This window comes from Cricetulus griseus, assembly GCF_003668045.3.
Source record: "Cricetulus griseus strain 17A/GY chromosome 1 unlocalized genomic scaffold, alternate assembly CriGri-PICRH-1.0 chr1_0, whole genome shotgun sequence".
Lineage (NCBI taxonomy): Eukaryota > Metazoa > Chordata > Mammalia > Rodentia > Cricetidae > Cricetulus > Cricetulus griseus.
Window position 1 is genome coordinate 22640755 of NW_023276806.1, and position 26012 is coordinate 22666766.

At 40.3% G+C, this 26012-nt stretch overlaps 1 protein-coding gene across 3 annotated transcripts in view; it reads right to left on the bottom strand.

Annotated features, from left to right (window-relative positions):
* The window catches only part of LOC100752571 (serine/threonine-protein phosphatase 2B catalytic subunit alpha isoform), a 281243-nt gene that overhangs the window by 29523 nt on the left and 225708 nt on the right, over positions 1-26012 (bottom strand). For all 3 annotated transcript variants that reach the window (XM_027395784.2, XM_035451992.1, XM_035451991.1), the window contains exons 7-10: positions 25499-25576; positions 23125-23219; positions 6625-6750; positions 4437-4511 (exon numbers count right to left, since the gene is read on the bottom strand). In XM_027395784.2, the coding sequence (XP_027251585.1) occupies positions 4437-4511; positions 6625-6750; positions 23125-23219; positions 25499-25576 (374 nt within the window). The remainder of the gene's footprint in view (positions 1-4436; positions 4512-6624; positions 6751-23124; positions 23220-25498; positions 25577-26012) is intronic.

Below are 26012 nucleotides of genomic sequence, written 5' to 3' on the forward strand. Positions count from 1 at the left end.
TGCCATGTACTTCAGGAAGAGCTGCCAGGCTTGGACAGGGCCTGGGCAATGCTGGATAGTATTTCTACAGTTTGTGTCCGAATTTCCATATATAACCCTCTGTTCTCACACTATACACAGGGAAAACAAGACACAAAGGAGAGAGGAACAGCTAACTAAACATTCTCCTGAAGCAATCAGCTTCTTACCAATCCAAATTGATCATAAGGTGCAGAGGGCACCTTCCCTTGTGGAATCCAGTTTTCCTCCTTTAGTTCTCCCCAACTCCTTCTTTGAAAGAAAGTCATGTCTTCCAGGGTGTGCAAGTGTGTGTGCATATGTGTACCACTGATGACAGGAAAGCCAATGCTAACATTAGCTGTCTTCCCTTCATCTCACTCCAGCTTTGTCTTGTGAGTCTCTCACTGAGTCTGAAGGCCATCGATTAGTCTAGATTGGATAGCCAATGTGCTTCAGTGACCTGCCTTTCTCCATTTCCCTCTGCTCCCATGGTGCTGGCACTGTAGCTATGTATCACCATGCCTGGCTTTTAAGTGGGTGCCGGGGACTAGCTGCGCTGTCTTCCCCAGCTCCAAGAGGCTTCTGGGAAATTTGAATGATATGTGTGTGAGGGAAACTCCAGCCTGCACTGCCACCATGTGCTGTGGAGGTCCACCAGCCAGGGTGAATCTTTCCTAATTGCCGCTCCCAAATCTTCTTTCTCTCCCCATATCACAACCACAAAAGAAACACTGAACTAAGGGAGTCCCTCTCTCTAGTCTGACTAAGGGAAAGAAACAAACAATTTTGTAAAAGGAGGAAACCACACACTCCATGCTAAGTAAGGCATGATGTTTCCAAGGCACTAAAGGCAATGGCGTCTACCTTCTCTAAGAAGTAGATAGCAAGCTTTGACTTCTTTCTGCTTATCTCCAAACTTGTAGGAATTGTATGTAGGAACCAAGTACTTTTAATGGAAACCAATTTTTTTAAGTCTTAATGCTGCTTTAAAATTTGAAAGCACTAATTGTGTAAGTGCAGTTAGCAGAAGTGACTTGAGTTAAAACACAGGATGCTGTTCAAAAAGAAAAAAGTATTTCTTGATGGGAAGCTGACAGAAATGGAGCAGTGAAGGAACATGAAAATTAGGGATGTAAGTATCAATTCTAGCTAGTGAGACAAGGCTGGTTTCCCCCAGACCAACTTTCTGCACTCGACCTAGGCAACATGGTATTGGTCTGAAGGACTCACCTTAAATTGTAGAGTGGTCACATGTGTTTAGAAAGAAAAAAAAATCTTTCAGGACTTGGATTGAAATTAGTTATTTTAGTTTCTGGCTATTACAAATAATGGTGCCATGAACATCATTGAACAGATGTCCTTGTTGTATGAATGTGCTTCTTTTGGGGTATATGCCTAGGAGTGGAATTGCTGGATCTTGTGGTAGACTCATTCCCATTTTCTTGAGGAGTCCTCATACTGATTTCCAAAGTGGCTGTACAAGTTGGCACTCCCACCAGCAGTGGAGGAGAGTTCCCCTTTCTCCACATCCTCTCCAGCATAAACTGTCATTGGTATTTTTGACTTTAGCCATTCTGACAGGAGTAAAATGGTATCTCAGAGTTGTTTTGATTTGCATTTGTCTTTCTATGTGGGTTTGATTACAAAAACTAATAAAGTATTCTCTAAATAAAAAAAAATCATGATCTGATAACTGAAAATTAAAATGTAATTATGTTCATGGGATATATAGGAATTATTTTCATCAAAAGTAGGAAACAGTTAAAATTTTATGTATTTTTAAAAGCTATTATTTTTTCTAAATGTCAAAATTGTATAGAAATCAAAAGGTGAACTTTAAGCATTATTTAAAATCAGAATAGCAAATAAAAAATTATCAAATAAAAATTATGTAAATGAAAACAACTAACTGAATATTTTTTTAATTATGTTTTGAGTTGGGTGCAATGAATGACATCCACCAACCACCCCACACTACTTAGGAGACTGAGGGAGAAAAGCCAAACCACTTGAGCTCACAAACCCAACAACAGCTTAGACAACATAGTGATGAATGAATAAAATAAATGATTAAAAATTAAGTACAAGTAAAAAAAAAAGAAATTAATTATCTTAAAGCAGAGTGATCACAAAGTATCTTTCCATAGACATGACTGAGACAGAGTGGTAAGCAGTTCAGCAGCCATGAGGCTGTGAAGCCCTGTTGGGGCCACCTATGAATCATTGCCATCAGGGATGTCCTACAGAGCAGCTACAGACACACACGCAACAGATCACTTTGCTATTGGAATGCATTAGAATGCAATTGCAAGCATGTGTTCTTTGTCTACACCAAGTATGCTTTATAAATGTTGGCTGACAACCCTGGATAACATGTAGATTTGTTTACTGGGGGATTTACTATATTAATGCTAATTAATTTTAAGAATATTTGCATTCAAAAGAAAATAGCTCAGGTTATGGAACTTGTCATGATAATTACTTTGAATTGAAAACAAAGTAGCTGAGCCTCGAAATCAATGCTTTTTTGACTTTCTCCCATTCTTCCCTGCTCCTTCTCTCTTGAAGCAACCAGACCAGTGTCCCCATTCCCAAAGGCAAGCCAGAGAAGCTGGGACGCCTTTCCCACAAAGCAAGCCACAGAACTCTGAAAAGTTCTCCCTCTCCTTTGAAGGTACCCAAGCTGTGCAGAGAGATAACAGTGCCTTCCCCCTCAGCTGCGTGCCTCCCAACACACCTTCTGCCCCGCATTGCTGTAAATCTGTCCATTGTTTATCAAACCTAAGCAAAAAATATTATATACTTGTTCTTAGCTTTCTAGGTAGTTTTTTTCCTGATGGCTTCAGTATCACCTAACACTGAATAAAATTCTTACACTTTTCTTTTGTGGACCTTTCTTTTACTATAGACCAGCAGCCAAGAGCTTTATGATGGGTGGACAGAGGCATCGTATCTGGCTGCCTTTACAATGAGTAAAAGGGCTACAGGAAAAAGAGCCTATAATATTTATTGCTGTTTTAAGATTCAGAATCCATTTGGGTAGTATTCTTCCTTTAGTTAGAAAAGTCTGGGCCATTGATGAAAATGTTCCCTTTTAAGACATAACGCTACTCACAGAGAAGTTAACAGTAGCAACTGTGGCTACAATGTGAGAAACTGAATTACCCATATTTGCTTAACTAATTCCTATGGCTGTTTAAAAAAATTAAATTATTTTTTGCTTTCAACATCCTCTTTCCACTCCATCCTATTCTTTTGCACTGAGGTACCTGAAGACAGTTTATGAAGCCAGGCGAAGAAGACGAGAGAAGCTATGGAAAACAGAAATACTGGATACTAGCTGCAAATTGTGTGCTTAATTGATATATACTTATATGAATTCTGTATTATATATATATACTATTATATACCACATATATATTATTTATCCATGTTCTTTTCACCTAGAGCTATAAATATCTTGTACTTTGAGCTGTTGTCAGAGCTAAAACAATGAAATATTAAATCATGCCATCCAAATACTAACTTATAGAAAGGACCATGGTTGCCTTCTGTATAACTAAAGAGTCATTCAATGGCTACTCATTTAAATTAATTCAAGATCTACTTTTCTTCTTGTCTTTGTTCTTTATTTCCTAATGTCTCATTCTCTTGACATTATCTGCTCAACTGAGATGACTTCAGCTTCTTCAAGGCACCGAGGAATCCTGAGTGCCCCACATAGGTCAGGGATTATTAAATATGCATGAAGAAAGTTTGCTATTGTGTCCCTGCTCTTTCCACATCTCTGCTCCTTCCACAGATTTCAGCAACTACACTAGGTCAAACAGTAATCTTTCCTCTCATTTTTAACCACACAGGCAATCTCTGCCTTTAGAGAAAAACATTATCATCTAGCATCGCAAAAATAATTTAAAAACTCTCATGGGTTCACATTAATTCAGATACAGAAAGTATTAATATTTGATGTTATCAACATTGCTTAAAAATGAAAATGCTAAGAATATGAATGCAGGTAGAGGAAATGAGGTATTAAAGCATATATTGTCATTAAAGATCCCAGACCTAAACACAAGCTTACCCGTGTGTAAATGCCTCTCTTTACCCCACACATCAAGACAAACGACAGGAGAGATAAAAATCGGCAATAGAGGGTTGCCTTTTTTTAAGGAGGTAAAAGAATATCAAATAGCAATGTGGATAACTGAAAGTCAGTTATTAAAGTAGTTTACATTTCAACAACAGTTTCAAAGGAATGGGGAAACTCTTTCATGGTTTCATTTCTGACATTTTCTTACCTCAGACAAAATGCTTTCATTTTCAACGTTATGATTTCAACATAAACCGAAATCTTAAAAATTTATGGCTGGGGTTAGCATTGCGATCCTAAGTAATCGCATGGCAAATGGTATCAGCACAAAGGCTTAATTTCTTACCGTCAAATCCATCTTCCTCTGACCCCAGCTCATCGTCTGAGCAGATGTTGAGGACATTTACCAGCATCTCAGTCACTGCAGCCAGGCAGGGAAGAAAGGGGAGATGGTCCAGTTACAGCTTTGTAGCTCTGTCATTGCTCACTAGCAAATCACACAACAGCATGCCTCAGATAAGCCATTTCTATGCTTCTATCCTTATCCACAGCATCTGGATTTATATCTACTGTTATCCATCACAGAAGGAAATTCACTGTCTGATTCCATGTAGACTATTTAAAATTAAATTATTATTTCATCTTTTTGAAACCTCCTACTATTAAATATAGGTCGATAGAAAATGTGTGTGGCGGGGGGGGGGTTGACAAATACTGGATGTGAGTATCCTGTAAATCTACAAGGGAGAAAAAAAAACTGTCTTGGAATTTTATATTTATTTCCACATTGATGCTGCCTGGTCTAGATTAGATTACAGATTTCTGTTCAGAGGGACTGAGCAAATGCCAGATTTCCTTTTGTTAATTTGCCTAATCCTCCATAGAATTCAGCTCTGTGATAGGTGAGGAGTTTTGCATTTAATAAAAACTGCTGATGGATGAGCTAATACATTTGAAGTAGATTTGGGAATATTGATCTTCAGAAATAAATATGTTGACAGAAATATCATTACATTTGATTTCCAAAAAGGCTCTAAGATACTTTGAGACGAAGCAGGATTTAGCAAAGTAAATAGATGCTAATAGGTTTATAGAGCAGTGCGCTGAGCTCCCTCTTAGCGATGTGCATGCTATCACATTTAATATTTCTTGAAACCTGCTTGGGTTTTATCAAGCTGGTATTGAGAGCCCCATGCTTCACCAGAGACTGTTTTTAAGGTTACCCACCATTTCAAGAAACACTCTTTATGAACCGAAGATGCATGGCAAGTAAACACCAGTGGTGCCGGCTTTAATCTGCAGTTGAATCATCAAAGGTGAGTTATATTTTCCAATAGATCACCAATTTCTTTTATAAGAAAAACATGGTCAAAACCTGAACAATGATAAGACATCACCCACCTAAAGGGTGTTCTCTCATGCCTGGTAGCTGTTAGGCTCTGTGCTTCTTCAGTATCCACAGCAGGAACCTGTCTGCGTGCTGGGGCTGATCAGTGCAGGAAGACCCACGGGGGGGGGGACGGGGGGGGGAGGGGGTGGCACTGTTACAAGGCACCTTCGATTGATGTGTGCACAAAGGAAGACTTTTCCACTGACAACTCATTACTTGCCTTGTGGAATTATTATCAGGTATTTAAATTTAAAAATCCTCCAGAAGTCTTGTAGAGTCCCCCAAAACATGCAGTTTTTCTCTAAAACTGCATCTGAAGCACATGGAAGCTTATCATCATACAGTGCCAAGGGCTTCTCCTGGACCACATGGGAAAACGCATGAGGAACGAGCCAGCGTGTCAGTTAGGTCTCCTGGCTACAGCTCAGGGGCTCCTGGCTTTTTCGTATTTATCTATATGTGTATAGTTATATTTACAACCATCAATCAATAGATTTATTTTTCTTTATTATCTGAAGTTTGGGTTAAAATGTGAAAACGACACAAAAGGAGAAGAAAGGAAAGATGGTAGGGAGAGAGGAATTGAGAAAGAGCCAGAAAAGCCCAATTCTGAAATATTGGTGCAGGTCAGCCAAGAGGAAACTCTTAAAATGCAAATGTCTGCTGCTGGTGTGACCCACCAGCGGTATGCCCTGATTTAATGACTATGGGTGTGCTATGGTATATACTGTCCCTCAATGTGCTGCAGGTACAAATCAGTGCCATACAGTCATGAGTATTCATGAGAGGAGAGCAAGACTCTCCTAGTTTGTGATAATAAAACATGACTTTGGGACTAGAGTACCAAAGAGTCAGAAGGAAAGAGCTGAGACCAGATAATAGTTTATTTCTACTCTTTTAGAGAGTGTTATTGTTCAGTTGGGACTTCGTACACACTCCATATCCCCTGGTTCCCCTGAATTCCCTCACTGCATCAGGGCAGCAGGCCTGGGCATGTCATCACACACTGCCTCTCACGGTACAGACTGAATGCTATTGGCTAGGACACAGCATCTTTCTCTGGATATTCCTGGTATCCCAGAGCACAGCTCTCGTTTCTTCCCAGGATATATTTTTAAGGACATCTCAGGACCTTACAGCATACCTTTCTCCCCCACAAACGGCAGCGACCAGGTGAAAACGTCCATGAAATTTGGGAGCCAGTACGGATGGGGAGAGCAGTTGAACTGTCTGATGTTCATCACATTGTTCTCGTACTTCAACACTGCAGCTAAAGCCAGAAACAACACAAGAGGACATCGGAGTCAGCACACGCCTCCATCAGGAAAACTCAACTCTTTGAATTAAGTTCCAAGCCATGACGACAAATAGCCACATCAGCCCTGATGGTCTGATTCACGGCCTTACTCCCTTAAGAGGATGCTACTGTGTGTGCAATGTGCGAGCGGAAATTTGAAACAGCATTATCACTTGGAAAATATTTCTGTAATGTAGTCAAGCAATTATCAGGAATCAGATCAAGAGCCTCCTGTGGTCAGGAACATTCTAGTCTTACTACCTGATGGTATGAAAAAGGTGGCAATGATAAGTTGGGCTGACATAATTTAGTAATCTCCCCGATACTGAAATTAAATATCTCTCCCTCTCGCCCTCCCCCAAGCAAAAGCATACTTTTTCCCCAGCAGCAATCACAATAGTTACATTAATCAGCATAAATTACACTGTACTTTTGATTAGATAAATTAAAGTAAATTAAGTAAGATTTTGGATTTAATGCCAAGGCCTCCAGAAGCAACGCTGCCTGCTTCTCTCTGTGGTACCTACGTGGTATCTGTGGGCTGGATACATTCTCATGATAGCATGGCTACTCTTATTTCTAACTGGATATGGAAATTCCAGCCATGCCCACCCTGGTCAATCCAAACATCCAGGCAAACAGGGCTTTGTGTGCACTTTCAGTGAAGGTGGAGCCACATGTTTCAGGGGAGACTCCTAGCTTAAGACTTGACAATAGCAACCTACAGGACATACTCAGGTTAAATTTTACACCTGCTTTTTCTACCCACTGTCCTTACTGTTGCTACCTGAAAAGACACGGAACAAATATAGTTTCCCCTAAATGAGGAGTCCTTTAATGATGCTGCCCTCTTATTTCCAGCCTACCTGAACTATACAAGATTTCATTTTTATTATCCTCCACCAGGGCTAGTGTTGCATTGATAGTGTGTAATGAATAGATCCCAAATAATGTAAAATGAACTATTTACACTGACTGGTCAAATACACAGAGTTTTTTGTTACTTTGCATTTCAAGCTGAACTTTATACAAGGAATACACTCTAGCTTGTGATTACAGATAATAGAACAAAAGTCTTTACATATCTATTAAATACCTTTATTGGGTTTGAGCTTCCATACCAATGCAGAGCTTGTTGTACAACTCTGTCTTTAACATAACAATGTTTTCAAAACTGATGCCTGATCTGGAATATTTTCTGTCTTGGATTTCTATGAAATCCAAGTCCTTCGCACAGGTCTGCAAAGCTCAAACACTCTCCTCTCTGTGGAGGCCTACTTGGTTCCCTTTGATAGATGATGTCTCTTCCTTGAATTCTAAAAGCTTGGACTTACATACAGAGAGCACAGTTGTCAGGGAACTTCGATCAGGGTCAGTCTACAAATGTGTCTACTTGACTTCCCCCAACCCCCATTTTAAAGGCCAAGTACTCTAGAATAGGCTTTAGGTTTTGGTATCTGCTGTAGCCTTTTACTCAGACTTGATCTGAGAGGCTGGAACAAATCCTACCATTCCTTCTATAATATCCCTCAAGCAAGGGCCCCTCATCCCTCTGGTATCCTTCACATAAGACTTATTGTCACTTTTCACCCTGTCCTGGATCTGGATGCATGCCAGATGGCCAGTGTCTCTGGAAGTGTGATTCGGGACTACCACAATCTTTTCTGTAGCCTTGACTAGTATCCATTTGTGTCCGAATCCAGGAAAGGCTCATATTTTGACGTTATGATTTGCCTCCTATGAGCATTGAGATGCAATCTAAGAGTGCTGATGTTTTTAGCAACTTGGAGTTAACTGGTATTTGTGTGCAGGGAGGCTTTGGCTGTGAATGATAGACCTAGTTGACTAACATGGCTCTAGAACACACAGAATCAGGCACTTTGGGAACACAGATGGCACAGTTAGTACAGACAGGAAGGGAGCTGGAGTTCTCTTCTGAGAGAATACTGAATCCTGCATATATTTCTGGAAATGGTCTCTTGCATTGTCCTATTACTCAGGTAACATGCCATTTGGCAAAAATAAAACAAAAGAAAACAAACATAAAGACACCTTGACAAATTACCACACCAGCACTTCTGATCTTCAGAACAAACTATTTCTAGTGTTTGACATTATTATGAGAGCACCGATTCATGCTACAATTTTCACAACTTGATATCATTGCATTTGTTTTTATAACTTCAAAAGCATCTTTTAGGGCTCAAAGCTGTCTTTTTAGACTAATTGTTCCCCACCCCTCTTCCCCAACTTTTTATTCACACCAGGCGGTGGTTTAGCAGGAGAAAAGAAAGAAAAGGTGGCTGGCTATCACTAGCCATGGATTCCATATACGTGGGTTCCACCACGCCTGCAGGCAAAGGACTGACAAAAAGGAAAACTCTGTCCATACTGAACATGCACAGGCTTCCTTATTGCCCTCAGTCCTTAACAATTCACCACAGCAACTTTTCACAGAGCTTTGCTATTGTCTTCTCTATTGTGAGTGACACAGATGAGGTGACACATAACAGGTGCTGCCTAAGGGTTAGGTACACACTGTGCTATTTTATGTAAGGGTCTTGAACATCTGTGGATGGTGTATTCACAGAAGGTCTTGGGGTCAATTCCTAGTTGCCACTTGGGCACAAATATATTGTGATAAACACAGGCCCTGGATGGAGAACAGGGAGAAGCTTTAAGAACTATTTCACTAGATCCACAAAAGGAATCTGAGAACGTGTGTGTGTGTGTGGTGTGTGTGTGTGTGTGTGGTGTGTGTGTGTGTTGGAACATGCATGCTCTTATCTGCAGGCAGAGCAAATTCATCGGGGAAAAGGAGACACTTGCTGAGATTATACAACCACCAACAGGCACATCTCACCCCCTTTCTACTCAGTTTTTCCTGACACCAAACCTATTCCTTTTCCGCTGTTCCCTGCTGTCCTTCATAAATTATACATGCACGGATGCTAGTCCTAGCTGTGATACTAATTTAACTTTGGATGTGGTATTCATATTTAAAGATGGTTCAACTTTTGCCAAAGTACATGCTCAAGTGAGAGGGGATGCAAATTCCCGATCGAAGGCTGCCCTGTCAGAGAATTAAAGAGAAGCTTTGTTCTGTAGAGAAGTGAGGTAAAAGCATCTGCTCAACACAGCTTATTTCAGTACTTCCCAAGAAAGCTCATACTGCTGATTTTGTGTATTAATGATGGGAATGATACACTTGAAGAGGAGTTACACGCAGCGTCTAGGCACAGCAGGGCACTCAGTTTGGACCTTCATACATACAATCACAAATCACAGTGTTTTACTGAAGTGTTCTCACCATTTCTCTTTGAGAATAAGCAGGGAGGTAAGCAAGTCACTTGTCCACGTTTTCAAAGAAGTAAACGTCAACTTTGGCCCAAATACAAATCATCTATCTAACACATACACACAATTACCATAACAACACAAAGTATTCAGTGTCTATCAGAGTTTGGACAGACTCGTTTTCCTTTGACATTACTCTCTCTAAAGATGAGCAGAAGTCTGGAGTGCCAAGCACCTAGACAACTAGTTTATTCTGTCACTACGTAGGACACCCAGGGCGACTTAATGGCTCTAGGTTAGGTCTCAGTTTCCTTACCTGAACATGTGGGTTTATCTACAAGATTTACATGACCTCTTTCCCATTTAAGCAGAATTAACAAACTTTCAGAAGAAAAACCTCATGATTAATAAAATGACTGATCAATGTTCTCAGTGTTCTTATAGGCTACTGCTGTTGTACTTTTCCTTATTTTATTATTGCATAAAAATAATGAATTTTAACTTAAAATGCAGAACCTCAATAGGTATTCTTTTCTCCAGTGACATGACATATTTGTGAAAGAAGCCTTTGAGTAACCTTATATCTATTAGTTACTCATAAATTTTAGTATTCTTTTGCACAATAATCATGTATTATCACAATATATCGAAAATAAGCTACATTAGTCTGAAACATCTGTATTCACAAAATTCAGTTAACATTTCATCTTCCACCTCCCACTCCTTCCCTTCCCTGATACCTGCCCCCTGCCCATCACCAACTACAAAAGCAGCTGGAGCCCTAACAGTGTGCTTTCCTCTAAGTATCTGGCAGACAAGCATCCCCAGTGCTGTGAACAAAATACATACTACTTTATTTGCACAAATGCTGCAGACACCTACTAACTATTTGAGGAGAAGCAAAGAAAACAAAACAAAAACCAAGTGTCCTGTCTACCAACAACTGTCAGTTTCCCAAGACTTCACATCACTTATGCTTGTCCCAGAGGGACGCAGAGACACGGCGACACATTTGTGGGCCTTAAGTTATTCACCGTGACTTACAGCAGACCAGACAGCACAGAAACAAATGGCTGTCTCTTGAAGCTGCAGGTGTGAAAATGTGCCAGAAGAGACTGTGATGCAATGGAAAGAATACTAATCCTACACATTTGGCGGCTGCACTGCTCATTCTTCTTGTGATGTCAGAATAAATGATTTCAGAATTATGCAATTATTTGTACCTGCAGAACTCCATCTTCACAGGCACGTGTCTGTATATTTAAAACCAGCCACCAAGGGCCCAGCGCTGCTTGTGAAATGGACACTGGATTATAGTTACTTATCACAATTCTGGCATACAAAAAAAGGCCTCTAATATTAAGCTCTATCTTCAATCCTTCAGTACTCTCAGTAGCATGACTGGCTCTTGCATCCAGTGAATCCCAAGGAATACGTGTCCCACCATGCACTGGACCATGGCCAGATTCTTAGAACTAAGGGGTTTCTGTGATTTAAAAATTGTTAGGGCACACACACACACACACACACACACACACACACACACACACACACACGCACGCACACTTACTTTCATTTAATAAGAACTTTGCACAAGTTGTCAACATCTTTCCCTATCAATATTGAGAAACTGGTAACAAAACAAAAATAAATGGCAAGGACAGCAAAACTCAAAGAAGGACTGTAATTCAAGAGATGTTTTCAAAGTATTGTACAAAGAAGTAACTAGTTCATCAAAACACAGGCTTAGCACATTCTAGGTAGCTCTCAATAGGAATACACAGGTCTTTTTCTGAGAAAACTAACATCTCCCCTATCTATCTATATCTATCTATCTATCTATCTATCTATCTATCTATCTATCTATCTATCTATCTATCTATCTATCTGTATCAGGAGCTATACTGCTCCTAACATGCTTAGACTCTCAACACTCATCTTGTTGTATGGGAGAACAGAAACAACTTTAATTTTATTCTTTTTCTCACCTTCGTTAACATGTTTCATCTCTTTATCTGTAATTGATCATCTACTTCCCTCTTAAAGATATGGAGAAGAGGGAAAGAACAGCAAATGGGGGCATCATAATCTATCTAGAAAAGCCAAAGTGCATAATAGATCCATGAGGTGATTTTCTCCCAATTTTTCCACCCACAGATGCTCTGGTGGAAAAACTAGCATCACCTTGTTCCTTTTGTGAGGTCCCACCTTCACAGGAGGCAAAAAGGCTTGGAGGAAAAGGTCTTGAGGTGGAACCATGTGCTCGGGATATTTTCTAGCAGCAGTTTATGACCTGTGCAGGAGGATGCCACAGGCCAGGGGTTTCTGATTCTGGAAGAAATAGTGTGTATTTTCTCAATCTGTATTTTCTCCTAAAGATGACTTTTGGGAGATATGATTTCCATTTATTATTATGTAAACATATGCCTATATATTCAAGGCACATACACGTCTCCATAATATGCTATGCCTTACATGAACAGATTCCATGTCCCTTGCATTCCAAATCTGACCCTAACTTGTATCTGGTTTCCCCTCTATGTCCTGCTTGATGGTTTTCATTCATGATAGTTTGTAATACCATTAATGGCTTGTACAAAGAGCAACTTACTAAGCCACAGTAGCTAATGTATGTGGTGACAGAACGTCTCTACAAGTGACTCTACACCTCACAACTTTAGGTACAAAATGCATGCTCAAGTCCTTTGTTCAGATGGATGTCAATCCTTTAATTTCCAGCTAATTTAACCACAGTGATAATCTTTAGCATGGGAAATTTAACTGGTTTACTATGTGATTCAGTACCTAATACAATTCTTCATAGGCAAACAATTAGTCAGTTTCATGTAGTGAGTAAGCCAAAGACTCTTTACTATTATTGGATATAAACAGTATGTATTACTTGAAATGTGATCACGATTTTGTAAACTGTAAGCTCTGCTAGCTATTTAAGGGAATGTAGCTTATTTTCAGAATATATGCATAGCAGAAGGTTTGCTGTGATGAAGCAAATCAATCACCAACTTACTGAGCCATTTATTATAATTAATTTTGTGTGGTCAGAGATCTCAGTTCTACAGTACCAGGGACACAAAGGCATATCACCAATATACAGCCCGTTTGTATGCCTTAGTCTCCTTAATTGCTAGATGGGAATGCATTTCTAACCTCCATACAGCTTTTATTTGTGAATTTGTATCCCCCATGGAACTTAAAATCTTTCAAAACAATGTTGCATACTTCTCTGTGTAAAGTCTGGATGATACTATTTTACACAGGGAAGGAAACAGAGTACACCAGGTATTTCTGTGAAACAATCTGAACCAATCTTAGGGCTCCCGTGTGTGGATGCTCATGAACATAGGTCTTGTGCAGGCTGGACTTCAATTTGCTTGGTGGCTGATGCAGGCCTCAAATGTGGGAATCTGCTGCCTCAGCTCCCTGTTTCACAGTACTGGCCAATTCTAAACGTGGAGATTATTTAGATACAGAATTTGGGGGGGAAGTAGTGGGGAAAAATGGAAAAGATGAAGACGCATAAATCATTTATTCATTTAAGGACATGCATGTCGTAGTTGGTATGAACAGGTACTCAGTTGTATTGAAGACAAGATCAACGGGAGGAAACAAAATGTGTGAGGAAACAGGGAAAAATAGTGGGAAAGAGAAGGTAGCTAAAAGATAAAGATGTTTCCCAAACAGCACCAAAACAAGAATTTATTACATACGAGCAGAAGTCTAAAGGCTGCAGGCAGGAATTAGGGAAGGGCACCACATGGCCTCAGAAAGAAATTGAGGTATATGGACTTAATAGTGACCCAGAACCAAGGGTGTCCTAAAAGTCACACATAACCATCTCCTGGGTATGGTCGCCTCACAGCACGCGTCCATACACCTTCCATCAACACTATTTCCCATGGAGGACTATGTGACACTGTCTGCGCCAAAGCCAAGAGGCTCCCATGGTCTATAGCTTCCTGATAATGAATACTAAGTGACCAACCACCCATTGATTCAATATTGTCACCTCTTGTTTTCTCTGTTAAATGCTATGTGGAGATTCCCAGATTAGTAGGTTTTGGTCCAATGTAATAATTTAGTCAATCACTGAGCTGATTAAAAATGCATTCCATTGTATCAACATGCATTCCCAGTTGTTCTTGTTCAACTAGCAAAAGGGCACTCCGGAGTGGATTTGTGTGAAAGATACAGGCATCAGCATGGTGGGGGAGAGGCAGGGCAACTCTAAAAATAATTTAAAAAATTAAAACAGTGAAAAACCATAACAACATTTGGGTAGAATGGGTAGTGTTGCTTACAACACCCTCTCAGGCTCATTTTTTTTTTTTTCTTTTAACTAATGGGTTGGAAATAGAATTTATTCTTATTACATTTTGTTCTTCTAACATTATTTGGGGACTAAAAATATTTTAAAAACTCCGAAGGGGCTGGAGAGATGACTCAGCAGATACGAGCTCTTACAGGACCTGGGTTGGATTCCTGGCACCCACAGGACCACTCATAACCTTCCATAACTCTAGTCCCAGGGCATCTGGTGCCCTCTGTTGGCGTTCTGGGGTAATGCATGCACATGGTGTGCAAATACGTACTCAGGCAGGATACCGGCATACATAAAATAAAAATGAAGGTTTAAAAACTTTAAGAAATTGTTAAATTAGCTTATAACCTAGCAGTTCTCTTTACTTCACTTTCTCACATACTCATATTTACACAATCTTGAAAAGTGGAATTAAGGGAGTTTATAAGCAATGAATAAGGAGAAGCCAGTATCTTCCTGGTGCTGTTCCTTTGCTGAAGGTTTGTAATGACCTCACTGTGGAGGTGGTTTTCACAAAAGCGGGAAATCCGTTTCAGCACAGACACATGGGGTCTACACAGAACAATCAAAATGTGCACCTGATATCAGTCTTCAGTCTCACAAGGTGGCAGGAGACAAGCACCTCCCCAGAGCTCTCTCTGACCTCCACAGGCATCCTGCTGCAAGGGCAGGCCTGTGTTCACACGCACATCCAGACACACGCAGTGGGAACATTCAAAGTGATTCAGTTTTAATGTGTGAGTTTCTATTTTACTTCCTTCCCACATGTGAAATAGTCACACAGATGCCAGTGAAGATTTGTCTGAAATGACCCTATTTAGCAACTGGCTTCCAGCAACGACATGTACACAGCAGAGCTGAATAAATACAAGGAGAGGTGTAAATGCTCCAAGGGACACACTTAAAATGAGAGATGAATGACTTATCTTAGAAAACAATGTAAAACGTATTCCCACACCAATCTCGAAATCGAAATAGTGCAATATCTAGATGCATAAGGCTCAAGCAGTCTTTACAGTGGCAAGACACGACCTGCGTCCCCAAAGCTCTCCTTTCCTACTGTCACAGACAGATCTCCAGGTGAGGAAGCAGACCCTGGAAACACTGCCCTGAGGACACTGAAGTGAACAAGCCTTAGTGGGACAGCATGAAGGGAGGTCAGTGGGGTCTCCGTAATCAACCCACTGAGATTCAATTTCTGCAAATCCTGAGCCCTTCAGGGAACCAGGGGACAAATAGGCCACCCCTTGTTTCCTGCAGCCTGGTTTTTTTCTTTTCTTTTCTTTTCTTAATCAACAAAAGCAGCAAGACTACAAGGTGATTAATTTGTAAGAGTTGAAAAGATTAAATGAATTTACGCATAGTAACTCTGAGCATGGTCTGTCATGTTAAGTCAAGTTAAGTGCTTCAAATGTTGCTATGATTGTATATAACTGCAGGGATAAACCAAATAACATGTGTACAGTACACCATGAGCACTGAAGTGAAGCATCTATTCACTACATGTACTGCCTGCTTCCGACTATAAGCATGAATATCACGTGGCATCACTCTGGGTGACTTTGGGAAAGGAAATGGAAATTATTACTGTGGGATTCTGGCTCAGGAGAGAGTGTCCTCTATGTGAGAGGGAGTGAACTGCCACACAGTGCTGGATGCTCCAAGGTAGATTTTCATCCTTTCATCTTACAGGAGCGATTTATCAGAAGACAATCAAACCCACTTACTCTTGAGCCTTCCTCGGCCTGGATGTCTACATGAATCTCTCTCTTCTACTACTTTAAACTGGTAACAAAGACTTATGATCATTAAAGGGTTTTATTTTCAGTGTCTCATTCTACCATGGCTACAAAAATGCTTATTTAACAACTGAAAAAAGAAACAGTTTGAGGTGGGGGAGAAAGTTTGGGGGTGAGGGGAGGGAGAGGGAGAAGGGACTTGAAATAAGCTTGTTCCCTAACTAGAACTAATAAAATAAAATAAAATTAAAAAAAAAAGAAACAGTTTAAAATTGAGTACCTTAACTTGTTTCTGTTTCATGCCCCAAATAAAAGTGTTAACACCAACAATACAAATGACCTATAACTCATCAGCACATACCAAATTACAACACATTACAATGGATGTATGTATACACTTCTTACATCCGTATGTGATCTGAGGCAAAAAGTTGCTCAGGCCCAATTAACAACATCTCAAACTTTTGATGAGATGAGGAAAAACAAGTGGTGGGAAGGCCCGCCATGGGGAAAATTCTGCAGTTGAATCTTAGCCAACCTGGAAAGCGCCTAGTGAGCCCACCTAAGCCTGCAGGTACAGGAGACAACACTGCCTTTAGAATGATTGTGCGGACAGTTCTGCTCATGTAGGCACCGGGCTCTGCAGAAAAATATGTTTGCTTAAGAACTCCAACAGTAATAACGAAAGTAAAACAAAGCAAAAACTCTGCCACTACTCAATTTTGTAGGGAAATGAGTTTTCTGACAAGCTTTATAACAAGAGACAAACAAGTTACTCAGGGATGCCTGGACATGGATGCCCTGTTCTTCCAGAGACGCTCAACTGCTTCTCCCACCCACGACTAGGATATCATCTACTTGACTTTAATTTTTCCTCATAAACCAGCGGGTATCATATCAATATCCTGGTGACAGGGCTGGGGGGTCATGGACAAGATGGACCAACCTTCTTGGAGCGATGACACCATACTACATAAAGAGTGCCATGGAGGGCTGTTGTTAAAAGCTAAGAGCTTCTAAAATGCTATTTGCTAAGCATCCCCATCATGACTGTTAGGACAACTCACATCCTGGACTCTTCACTCAGCCATTATCCAGTGTTGTTAGCACAGTCTCTTCTTGATGAGGCACCATTCTACTTTTATTGATAAATGTTTTCTTTGTGCTTTTCCTCAAGTCCATAACTACTTTTTGAGTGTAGACTACTTGAAAATACTGAGATTTGGTAAAGGAAATCCTTTTGTGAGCGAATCAAATCATCTAATTTGAAGATCCCAAACATCACGGTCTGTGTAGTTTTGAATCTCAACAGTATGGCAAAGGGTGGTCTTCTTCACATTCTTGACCAAATTCCAAATTTCTAATTTTTTTTTTTAACTACTCTCTTCCTTAAGCCCCTTAACGTTATTGTCACGTTCATGTTGGATCCTAACTGCTGAGTTTTGCTGCCATTTACATTTTCCTCTCTCACACAAAACACATTTAATAAATGTCCTTCCCATCACTACCTGTCACTAGCTGTCTCTGGAGCTCAGCCCCAGATCCCTGGTATGTACACTAATCTCTCTCCATACATTCCATATAGCCACTCACCATGTATCCAAGAACTCATCTGAATAACAGAACCGGCCTCTGGGGACACCTTTGGAACCTACCCGAGCTTCTTTTCAGGCACATTTAAAGACAGAAGTTTTCTTGTCCATATTGAAGGGTGGAGTTTATAAATATGGGCACAACTGAAGAATCAAAAGGACCTGCCTGCTTCTAACAAGGTATAAGAAACAGTGGTTTTGATTTTTGTTTTTTTCTCAGAGGTTCATTCCAATATTTGGTCAAACTGAATTGTTCCAAGCGCCATTTGTATCCGGTCCATTTGTTAGTCACAAGTGATTTTTGCTGTTATCTGTCTCTTCCTGAGTTAAGCTATTCCTGTCTTCATGGAGTAATTTCCACTCTCCCATCTTGCTTTTCTCTTCCTTATAGTACTACTCAAACCTATTAAATCTTTACTGATGGAAGTACTTAATTGCCTCGACCATGCTGACAGAGAATAAGGCATAATAGGGCAAAGACCGTGTTTAACACATAGCGCAGATATCTTGCAGCATGGTACATTATGTGTGGTAAAATACTGTAGTAGTAAAATACACTAGTAAATTACTAATATAAGCTTGTGCAGTGCTATTGGTAATTAGATGTAGTTGGTTATTTTTACAGGTAGCCACTTTTTTTTTTTTTAATTTTTGGTTGTGAGCCTAGCCTTGAATGGCTGAGCTATTTCTCCAGCCCAGGCCACTTATTTTTTAAAAAAAGACTGTCAGGATTGCAGTTTTCCTGTTTGGTATATTTGGATAAATAGAAAATAACTTTTCCCTTAGGCTACAGAGCCACATAAAACAGTTAAACATGCCAAGTACTCAGTCAGCAAAGGTCTTGAACGAGTAAAAGGAATGCTATCAGTAGGGATGTCTCTCTCTGGGCCAGTACGGTGATGATACTGAGTAGGTTAACTGAGATGGGAGGACCTGCTCATTCTGCCGCTGGGCAGTGTATCATTCCCTTGGCTGTGGATTCTGGGCTGTATAAAGAGTAAAGAGAGCTGAGTGCAAACGCCCATTAAGCTCTGTTTCTTCACTGCTGATGCAATGGCAGTGGCTGCCTTCAGCTCCTACCACTGTTGCTCACTGACTAGGCTGGACGGTAACTTTGAACTGTGAGCCAAGATTGACTCTTTCTCCTGTCAGGTGTTTTTGTCAGGATGTTTTTATCACAGTGATAGGAAACATGACTGAAACAAAGGTATACAAGGTGGTTGTACAATGTACATTACAAACTCCGTGATTCACAATGTTTATCTCACTGGCACATAACTGAAATACATGAGAGCTAATTGGGAAAACATGTATTATACATAAGAGATTATTATTGAAATTACACATATTCAAAGAGAGAAATTTTCATGAAACACACATTGTATTCTTATGGGTGCATCCAATCTATTTAAATAGATAGGGGTGTAAGCAAATTATTTTAGATGGGAAGAGATACGCGGTTAGATGCAAAGCTGAACTTTGTTGAAGGCAATAAGTTGAAAAAATGATAAACTTTGCTTTTACATGTTATTTAGATGGAGGGAGATAATTCACACAGGCTAAAAAAAAATATGTGGTGAAACTGTAAATGAACAGCTGACGAGGATTATTTTCTTGGCCGCATCTGAGAAGCCATGCGCTAACATGTGGCCACCAATAGCAGAAAATATGAAAAGATGATGGACTTTTCATGTTACCCAGCAAGTAATCCCAAAGCAATTCCATTCATTAATTACAACAGATCATTTTTTCCTTCACTCTACAGAGCTGTCACTGCATACCCAGTACATGTAAATGAGCAGGTTATGCAATGGGCTAACTGTGCTCTAAGCTTCCATCGTTTGCCCAGGCATCAATCTCTCAAGAGCTGCCAGAGTGGGAGTCGAACAGATGCAGGGGGATGGGTGAGAAAGTAACTGCTAAGGCCAACAGGAAAGGACAGGCACTAGCTGAGTTAATGAGGGGACAACAGAGGTGAAATGTTCAGTCTCACCGACTTGAACCACAGGCAAGAACAAACTACTAATGGGAATGACTTCATGCTATATGCATGTCTGACCATAGCTAGCATAGCACCGGCTTTAAAGTTGCACGATAAACCCATCATTCTCATATTTCCACTTGGCCTGAGAGGGTCACTTCTGCCTTATTTTGCAGGAACATCACTAACTATAGTGTGACCAATGTTCTTTGTGGTCATCATCTCTAACCATCAAGGCTTAACTCATAGAACCCTCATTGTTATTCTTCCATCGACTATGCTGTGGAGAGTCTTGCAACTCAATTTTGTTGCATGGCGTTTTAAAAATTCTAGCTAACATTGATTTTATTCAAATCAGGCAATCCTCGCTGCTAGCAGTGAATAATTGACTCCCACTCCCATATACTGTACAAGCTGTTAGCATAATAGCTTTAAAGTGCTTCAGAAATTTGACACAAAAGTCTTTTGACATTATGTTCCAACCGAAGAATACACCTTTCTTTTTTCTTTCAGTCTCTCTTTTCTCTTGAGAGAATTTCTGCCTTATGAAAAGGTTCCCCAGTTGCAAACAGTTTTATCCTTTTCCTAAGGACTGTGACTAAATCCAAGCAAGAGATAAGAGCTAAAGATGCACACAAATCTCAAAGACAGTGAAGCCCCGCCTTCCTCTGTGATCAAGTCCCTAGCATGTCATGTTGGAACCAGGCACAAAGAAGCAACATACCCTGTACAGGAGAAGGGGCTTTCTGCCCCCAAGAAATAGTGCTACACAGAAGAATGAGAAGTGTCTAAGGGCATTATAGAATGATATCCCAATTGCCTTCATTTTTAATGGTTTGGGTTTTATTTCACTGTTATAAAGGGCCTAAGAATAGTCTGTGCTATTTGACAACCACTACCTGTCATGAACATGTTTTGGGAAGGCAATGTTTTCCTTGTTGCTTTCTGTTTGCTTGTTTTGTTTGAAAGGACATCATTTGGCCCATGTTAGTGTAGAAATTGCTAGCTCTTGATGCCCTTACACTCTTAATCATAATATTGCCACTTTCCAAGTGCAGATATTACTCATAAGCATATGCTATCACACTGTTCCTTAGGTTAATAGAAAATCCTTTGAAACGCTCTAGCACAATATTTATACTTTATATAATTAAGGTAGATTACCGGAGCATGGTGGGACACGCTCTGGCCAATGTCCATACCCAGAGAAACATTGAAAACCTTCATCTAGCTAATCCAAATAATTATCTTTTAATAGTTTAATTCAAAATAAGTTTGTTGCTTTAAAAAAAATCACTGGCCTTGACTTTTTATATCTTTCTTATAAAAATTGAGCATTCTTTTATGTCTGGATCAAAATTTTAAATGAGACTTCCCCTAACCATTCAGAAAATTCCTTCTTGCTAAGTGCATTTCCTGTGCATCCCGTAAGTTGACACTTTTAGTGAATCCCCAGCATCCTGCTTTACAGACTGCCTCAGAGTTTACAGCATGCAGAGAACACACCCTATTATATTTGAAATTGTTGCCTGTCTGTCTAAGGACAGCACATCTTTGCTGGGAACCATGGCTGTACTATGTCCATGGATACCTGCACTCCTTAGCTTCACGTAAGGCCTGTGATAATCAGTGTGGCCTTGGCAAAAGTCACACAGCTATAGCACACTCCATTTAGCTTTCCCCACTCTCTGGTCTGAGAGAAAGGTCTGGGGGCAGTATCCACACACTGCAGGTGAAACTGGCATGCAGAGAGAGGAGTAAGGGGCAGGATGAAAGGGAGGCAGTAGGAAGACAGGGCACTTTGCCTTTTGGAGCAGGATTCCTGTTAGCATTAGAAAGTATGGAGAAAAAGTGGAGTTTATAAGGCCAACAAACCCAACAAGCTATCAAATAATTAAGAAGCACCTGGGACTAACAGAGTTCAAGGCCTCTATCAGGTGTACTGGACACCAGGCTCAGGGAAGAAGTTTAACTATCGTGGCTGGAAGACAAACATTCCAAAGACATACTTATGCCCCACACTTGGGCTATTACAATGTTGAAACAACAGACCCCAAGAATTGGATTTTCCCCAGGGATCTCCAATGCTGGGAGAAGAAGAAAAGCTAAACTCTGGTGCCAGTCAGAAGGTGAACTCACATCCTGGCAAGGGAATTCACTTAGTGCTAACAATTGTCATACCACTGTGTAAGAGAAACCATAGCCCGATGGCAATGATGACCTGTTCCACACTTGACCAGGATGGCTCCACTTTGCTCTCTATGTAAACCTAAATTTCACATCAGGACCCTAAAGATGCACTAGACTTCTCTGTCTCTGTTCCCAGTATGGGCACACTGAAATAAATCTCCTTTCTCCACTTTTCAGTATTATTTGTTCAGTTATCCCATTGAAGAAAGGTGGCCTCGCCTAGCTTCTGGGGGTCATCAGGGTCCAGGCCTGGATGCCACCTTCTGTAAGAGGATAGCTATCACGCAGACTGAAGACAGGTACTACTCTAATTCCAGTTTCACACATGCTCAGAAACAGGACTGCTGCTTCTCTGCTCTGCCAGGGGACACTTCACCTCAGGCATTGCTTGACTGATGTCTCTTTTGCTAAGGAGACACTCCCTCCAGAGTACCCTAACCAATGGCTACTAACTAATCCTTTCTCCACATCTTAATCCCTTCTTTGATGCACCTAGGACACTAAGTCATTTTTAAATCAGGACACAACTTTCTGGAGGAAGGTAAGCCTGGTCTCTTCACCTCTCCTTCCCTCACAGGCAAACATCTAATGCCCTCTGGCTTCTGTGTTTGCTCAGGGAATTTCAGAACAAAAGCTCAGAACTGTGGGTTCCATCCCAATTCATGACGTCCTGGTTGAGTGACTGTGAGAGGCAACTGGCTATAGGCACTTGCTTTGCATATAGAAACAGGGAGAGCCAGCTAGGATTTACCTTGAAGCATAATAGTCTTTTTAAAGAATTGAACCTGTACTTGCTCAGCTCAGAAAGTAACTCATGGCAAGGGCTCAATAAATTGGAATTTCAAGCTGTGACTTCTCTTTTGCTACACATATCTTTGCTGAACACACATAATTACAGGGTCAGAATATACTTGTAGCCTTTTTAGGGAGCATGAGTTTTGGTTACCTCCAATTATTGTTGTTTTGTTTTTAAAGTCTGTATCTACTAGAGAGCAGATAGCACCTCTAGTATACATTAGACATAGTCTAGAAAACAGCTTAATTTTCTTAATTTAATAGCGTAGATTCTACCTCTGAATTCCTTTCTTTCTTTAAGTATGTAAGGGATTAGCAAAAAGAATGGCTTAAAATGTTAACAGTCAAGTCAAAATTAGTGTAAGCATGAACACACACACACTACTTAAGATTTCATCAAGTATTCACACTCACCTTTGTTATTGTACACATCTAAGTAATTTGGTGCTGAGAAAATTGTAATCAGAGAAGGGAAGCCTGTTGTTTGGCTTTTCCTGTACATGCGGTACCTAGAGACAACAAATACAAGATAAGCAAGATGAGCAGGGATACCAAATTATACACCTGCAAACAGGAAATTAGCTAAGTTCTACCTTTCAAAGAGGATCCAATGACATATGCTAAATAAAATCTCTCTAAGCCTTTTAAACATAGGCACCATCTATTTCAGGAGAGACAAGAATGCACGTCTACAATCACAGTTGTGGTTTCCTAATGGGTAACTTTGAAGTTTAGCAGACCTCAGGGGTGGGTGCAATTCAATAGAGTTCTAATTCATTTTCTAGTGCTCAACACAAAAGGCCCAGGCTAGGGATTGCAAGGGGATACCCCGTGACCACTGTGGTTTTCAGAGAGTAAGTTGAGACCCAGGCCAGTCATCTGGCAAACCATTTTCCTCAAGGTTATATATCAACATTTGCTTAGATGATTTCCTAAGACACAGTGATATTTTTCCTTTCAAGAATGTCTCATTAAATGTATGAATTTTACTAATTGAAACATTCTGTTTTAGAATTTTATTTATTACCAGGCTCGGCTGGTGTCTGTACAGAGAAGATTGCTGTCTCAGCAGGGTGAAATTTAATCAATCGGTAATGAACAGAGCATCCCTGAGAACTTTTGGAAAGAAATCACCCCATTACTTCTCTTCCATCAGGACAAAAATAATTTGTAATATAACACTTCAATTATCTATCAAAAAGAACAGGAGGTGGGGGCCCTTTTTCCATCACTATGAAAAGGTGTCTTATGACTTCTGTCCTATAAATTTAAGAATATCAACACAGAAGCATTCTTACACAACACATTCTTAGTGTTTCTTTGGCTATTTTGTTGTAATTTTTGTGGTTTTTCCCTCTTATTTTAATGTGGCTGAGTCCTAAGAGTTACCCAAACTGCGCCTTTATACAGACCTCCATCCACTCTAAGAGTGAAAGCAACAAGAAAACTTTATGTAAAGGCAAAGAGACTACAGATCAGATAGATCAGATATGCTGCAAGCAAGCAGGGGTTTCTCAGGTGAGGAGCAATGGGTCAAGACATATTCCTATCTAATACTCAGGCTTCATAAAATGAGGATGGCTAGGCCTACTTCAAGATTAAGTAAACAAATAAATGAATAAATAAATAAACTACAAAACTACATGCCATGTCCTCAACTTATCTAAACAATTAGCAAACTGCTCATTTGAAACAAAGATATTTGACATGAATTGACATTAGGTCAAGTCAACCATGCTCAAGTAAGCAAACAATCTCAGGTACGTAATGTGATTAAGAAGCATCTGTTCTAAATGTCTAGCCTGGGAAAAAACACCCAGAATAACAGGGGACACTGCAACCCTGAAATACTCAAATGGCTCTGAGGGTCTAAGCATTGTGGGCATGAACAGGTCACTTCTATGGTCAGTGACAATACACTGGCCTTCCAGTGTCAGGTTAGTTCCTACTTCCCAAGCTAAGCTAGAATTTGTAAAGGGCCTCAGCTCCTGCCATGTGTCAGGGACATGTGCCCCATGGGCCACCATAGCAAGGCATAAACACCCTGCTGCAGCACACAGGTTTTAAAAAGGAGTGCTTCAACTTTTCAGAAAATGCTAAATTTAAAGGGATGAGTTTATTTCTTTAAAGGCAAGCAAAGGTCTTTCAATGGAGCCTGACACCAATTCCTAAAATGAATCTCCCTTTCTTTCTCCCTTTCGGGTTAAAAATATTAAGGTAAACATTGGACATTTCTTGGTTTTCCAAACTCTTAAAACTAGGTTTTAAGAATTTACCAAATACAAAATTTATTCTGTGGAATTATTTGATAGAACACATTATTTTTTTCTCTTTTGTTCAATAAATGTCCTAAGTTCCTCCCCTATAAAAGTTTACAAAGAGTAGGACTGGTATGCTTTAAAACAAGCCTACAACTTGTAATAATTTTTAAATATTTGTGACTCTCACCAGCAATGTGAAGGAAGATTGAAAAGTGGCTAGTAGTTTTCCACCTTGGTAGAATGATTGCAAAAATGAAAGAAATAATGGGAGGTGCCTTTAAGAAAGCAAGCCCCTGAGAAAACAAATGAAAATGGATTACTTCCCTCTAAAGATAGAGGAATGTCAAAGAGGAATTCATCAGCTATCAGCGGCCATGCCCTCTGCCACACCCGAGTTTCTAGAAGCCCATTTTAAAACTAGTTCCTTCTGGCAACGAGCCTGGCCAAAGGGAGTCTGCAGAGCCTAAGTTGTGGGGATGAACACCTGACAATATGGCAATCATTGACAAACACTCGGCATCGCTCACCCTGCGTCCTGGGCTTCGTGGGCTCGGAGTATAGACAATAAGTTATTGTGTTGCAGGAAGTCACATACAGCTGGATAACTGCCAGACACAGAAAGAAAAGAGAAGCAGTGGTTAGCAAGTCTTCACGAGTTGCTACACAACACGGGGACACCCAGATGATGCTGGCATCAGGCACAGTCACACAGCACTCAGGAGACAAGTCTCTTGGGCTGTAGGGACAGGTTTGTTCCTGAGCCAGATAAGGCACATATATGTGGAAGGCAAGAAGCCACTCCTGAGAGGCGTCCTCTGAGTTCCACATGTGTGCCTTGGTGTCAGTCACACGCCCAGCATCACACGCCCAGCATCACACGCCCAGTGTAATAAATAATGATAAATGAAAAAGAAAGCTTGGATCTCAAAATGCAATTATAATTGAATCCCAAATTACAAACGGAAACTTAAAATACCGTCTAGAAACTTTAAAAACACTATTTACAACCACTACACCTTTGCTCTAAGACATCTTGAAATA